This window comes from Propithecus coquereli, unplaced genomic scaffold (genome assembly GCF_000956105.1).
Source record: "Propithecus coquereli isolate 6110/MARCELLA unplaced genomic scaffold, Pcoq_1.0 Scaffold235, whole genome shotgun sequence".
NCBI lineage: Eukaryota > Metazoa > Chordata > Mammalia > Primates > Indriidae > Propithecus > Propithecus coquereli.
Genome location: NW_012147897.1, coordinates 213,932 through 218,332, shown reverse-complemented (window position 1 = coordinate 218,332; position 4,401 = coordinate 213,932). Strand labels below are relative to the sequence as shown.

At 35.2% G+C, this 4,401-nt stretch overlaps 1 protein-coding gene across 1 annotated transcript; it reads right to left on the bottom strand.

Moving 5' to 3' along the window:
- Positions 1–2,174: 2,174 nt before the first annotated feature.
- LOC105811343 (olfactory receptor 51G2-like) lies at positions 2,175–3,143 on the bottom strand. Its single transcript, XM_012645523.1, has one exon. It carries the CDS (start codon positions 3,141–3,143, stop codon positions 2,175–2,177), a length of 969 nt encoding a protein of 322 aa, XP_012500977.1.
- Positions 3,144–4,401: the final 1,258 nt, after the last annotated feature.

The window sequence follows — 4,401 nt, the reverse complement described above, 5'->3', positions numbered from 1 at the left end:
AACTATTAATAGAGGGTTCAAGGCCAAAGTCAAGGAGCTGTGAAGTTGAAGAGTCAGCATGTTTGAAAGACAGAACCTTGTGCTACAGATTGATACACTGAATTTGAAGATTATACCTTTTATGAATGATGACTTTCAGATTCTGGATACTAATAGGGATGTCGATACAGTGACTTTAGGTTGTGATTGTTGACATTGTAAACTTCATTGTTTTATAATTTTTTTCAATACCAGATATTAGATATTCATTTGTCTATCCGTTTCTTTGTTGTGACCCCCTTCAACAACAACATCAAGAAAGCAAACTACATTTAAGACAAAGAATTTTGTTGAATTCAAGATGCTATTGGGGATAAATTAGAAACTGTGAGTTGTCATGGTGATGATAGTGACACAGAACAAAATGGTGATAACGATTATAATCATAAAGATTGTAAAGTTGATAATAAATAAATGGGAAAATTAAAACTATGCCAAGAGTTTTACCTGGCACTTCCTTTGGTCTGTGATCTATATTTCAATGTAAGCCAGAAACCTTTTTTATTTTCAGTACAGTAAAAAAGCATTGACTGGGCCAGGCGCGGTGGCTCATGCCTGTAATCCTAGCACTCTGGGAGGCCAAGGCGGGAGGATTGTTTGAGCTCAGAAGTTCGAAACCAGCCTGAGCAAGAGCGAGACCCCGTCTCTACTAAAAATAGAAAAAAATTAATCAGACAACTTAAAATACATAGAAAAAATTAGCCGGGCATGGTGGCGCATGCCTGTAGTCCCAGCTACTTGGGAGGCTGAGGCAGAAGGATTGCTTGAGCCCAGGAGTTTGAGGTTGCTGTGAGCTAGGATGATGCCACGGCACTCACTCTAGCCAGGGCAACAGAGTGAGACTCTGTCTCAAAAAAAAAAAAAAAAAAAAAGCATTGACTGTTTACTCTCAAATATGTATATATAATATGTGGACAACGTATGGTGTCAAGGCAAGGTAGGGGAGTAGTTTTATTTTTCAATAAGAATGTCTCTAAGAAAAATCTGGCTAATAGATAATTGCAGAGGAGTCCACCGATAAATAGAAACAGAATGGTTATAAAAATACAAATAACATTAAAATGAGAACAATGATACTAGCTATGACACATAAAAAATCATAATATGGAAAGGTACAGGTACAAATATTTTAAAACAATATGTAAATATAGACGTATTTCAAGGTGAAATGTGTTAACAACTTTGTGATTAATAGAGACATTTTAAATACAGCAGCATATCATTGTACTTAATTTAGCCTAATATACCTGTCCTTATACAGTGTCATTTGAGTCATCTAAACTTGAAGAGAATAAAAATTACCCTAAGCATAATGTTTGCTGTACTCATAAGAGAGATAAGTTTTGATATAAATAATTCAATAACCTTCATTGAATTATGTGGGTGCCAAACAGTTTTGCATCCATAATTGGAAAATTATGGCTCTCTCTAAGATCAGGTCAAGGATGCCACTATTACTCCCATCCATGGATAAGAGAAGACTAAAATTTGAAAACAATTATTTTGATTTTTTAGCAGTTTAGAAATTAATTTCTTATCCTCACAGTCCAACAACTTCACAGTTTTTTACCACTTGCTTTTTATAAGCAATCTTACAAGAATTAATGAAACCAACTTTATTTTATCTAACTGAAGTAGGAAAGCCCTTACCTCCTACTCACCATAACTATCCCAATATATGTTTGCTCTATAAGAAGTCACAACTTATTTGGTTTGAAGAACTGTGAAAAGACAATGAAGAGATCGTCTTGTATATGTAAAATTCATTTAAATAGTATGTAATGAATGAGCAGTTATTGAATTTAAATGATGCATAAACACAGTATAAAGTCTAATTAAGGATTTGTCCTTTAGAAAGCAGAAGAGTGAACCACAGCTCATGTTTTATAAAATAAGTTCCAAGATAAAAATATCACCTGAGCTGAAAAGCAATTGTAAAAAGAAAATTTACCTGATAAATTTAAACAACAGTTATAGCTGAAAGAGAAAACTATAGGCTGTGCAATTTGCAAAAATAAAATATACTAGGACCTATTTCTTTGTCTCCAGATTTACATAGAAATAGACATGAAACACCATTTTAGATAGAAGAGTTGGATTAGTGGCCTTTCAGTGGAATATCCATTTTCCAATATTTATGTTATAAATGTTATTTGGGATTCTTCTCTTTTTTTGATGAAGAGCTTCAGAATTTTGTCTTGGATCTGCCTGGTTTTCACCACATATACAATGGGGTTCATCACAGGAGGGATGAAGAAGTGCATGTTGGCCAAGGTCACATAGACGTGTGAGGGAAGTCTTGGGCCAAAGCGGTGCAGCATAGACAGGCAGATCATGGGTGTGAAGAAGACAACCACAGCAGAGATGTGGGAGATGCAAGTGTTGAGGGCCTTGAGCCGGCCACCATGGGAAGCAATGCTTAATACAGTTTTCAAAATCAACACATAAGAAAGAATAATGAGGAGAAAATCAAGTCCCATAGTGGATAGCACCACAAACAGTCCAAAGATACTATTGATCCTAGTGTTGGAGCAGGAGAGCCTTAAAATGTCAGGATGCAGGCAGTAGGAATGAGAAAGTACATTGGAGCGACAGAAGCACAGCCTCCTCAAAAGGATGGGGAGGGGCACCTGTACAGCAAAGGTTCGTGAAACAATGGTGAAACCTATCCTGGCGATCACACTATTGGTGAGGATGGAAGAATAGTGTAGTGGATGAGAAATGGCCACATAGCGATCAAAGGCCATGGCCAGAATAACAGCAGACTCAAAATCCTGAAAGGTGTGAATAAAGAACATTTGGGTGAAGCAAGCAGGAAAGGTCACCTCTCGAGCATCCAGCCAGAAGATCTTCAGCATTGTGGGGAAGGTGAAGAGGGACAGGCCCAGATCAGAGGCAGCTAGCATGGCCAGGAAGAGGTACATAGGCACATGGAGGGTCTGCTCCCTCCAGATAACTGTCATGATGGTCACGTTACCCACCAAGGTAATGAGGAAGATGGCACAGAAGGGTATGGAGATCCAGATGTGCACAGCCTCCAGCCCAGGAATGCCAGTCACCAGGAAGGTGGAGGAGAAGGAGGTGGTGCTATTGACAGGGAGCATGACTCCAGGGCTGCATACCTTTCCTAGAATGAAATGCATTTTCTCAGACACAGATGATAAAATTTGAATTGAACATTTAATTGACTACTCATCATATCTCTTCTTTTAATCTGCTTGTGTTATGTGTCTGAAATGATATTGAATGTTCTTACCGAACGTATAACACCTGATCCTTTCAGACTAGAAGACAAGACCTTCTTTCTAGATCAGATTCCCTAGACATTATAGCTTATTGAATGACAAATATGAAAAAAACAGTTCTGATATTTAATTTACCTAAGTCATTTAATTGATATAAAGATATTTTAGAATAAAAAATCTAGAATAAATAATGTGCTTTCAATAAAATTCTTTTAGAAATTCATCCAATTCATACCTGTTATTGTAATTACAGTAGTACATCATGACCAGGGTATTTCTTACTGCTTTGGTCAATATTAGACAGTCCTACTCAAAATGTAGTTCATGGGCACATTTTAATATGCTATGTTTTCTGGTTGAGATGTGTACAGAAATTGAAAATAAGCATATAGAAACTTTACATCATCCCAGAAACAGATGTTAAAATTTGACATAGTTTTCAGACTGTGAGTGTACATATGCCAGGATAAATCATTACTAACCTCATGAAAACATTTCTTTTAAACTGATCCTGACTGTCTGTATAAGGTTAAATTCTGTTTATTAATATACTTCTGACCCCAAACTAGAAAATAATACCTTTTCTATTGAACAAATTCTCCAAATGTGTTAGCTAATCGAAAGTAAAAAAATCTTGAACATTAATTAATCTAAGTGATGAAATTGATAAAATATTTTAAAATTCAAAATAAATCATTTTAATTGAAATCTTCAATAAAATTATGTAGATTAGCAGCATATACTGTACTAGTACTACTACATTATTCTATGAATTCCTTTCTACCTTGGTCAAAAATGATGTTAGACCAGTCAGACCTTGTTATATCAGTTGTTCATAGCATGTTTTGATCTGTTTTTCTTTTTTTTTCTACATGGAGATGAGAGCAGAAATTGAAAACAACCATTTAGAACATTTTATATGAGCTTGATATAATAGTTCCATTTCTTTACTTTAATAATAAAATTTCTGGCCCTGTTTTTTGGGTGCAATTTTATTATTTTATAACAATTCATATTTAATTATAATTTATACAACATTTACAAAATGTACAAAATGGTTTGTGATAGGTCGAGATTCCTTTTCAATTGGAACTTTACCATCACATAACTTAAGAAG

Bases quoted from the DNA above. Each gene is read 5' to 3' on its own strand.
- LOC105811343 (XM_012645523.1), bottom strand. From the start codon at position 3,143: ATGCTCCCTGTCAATAGCACCACCTCCTTCTCCTCCACCTTCCTGGTG.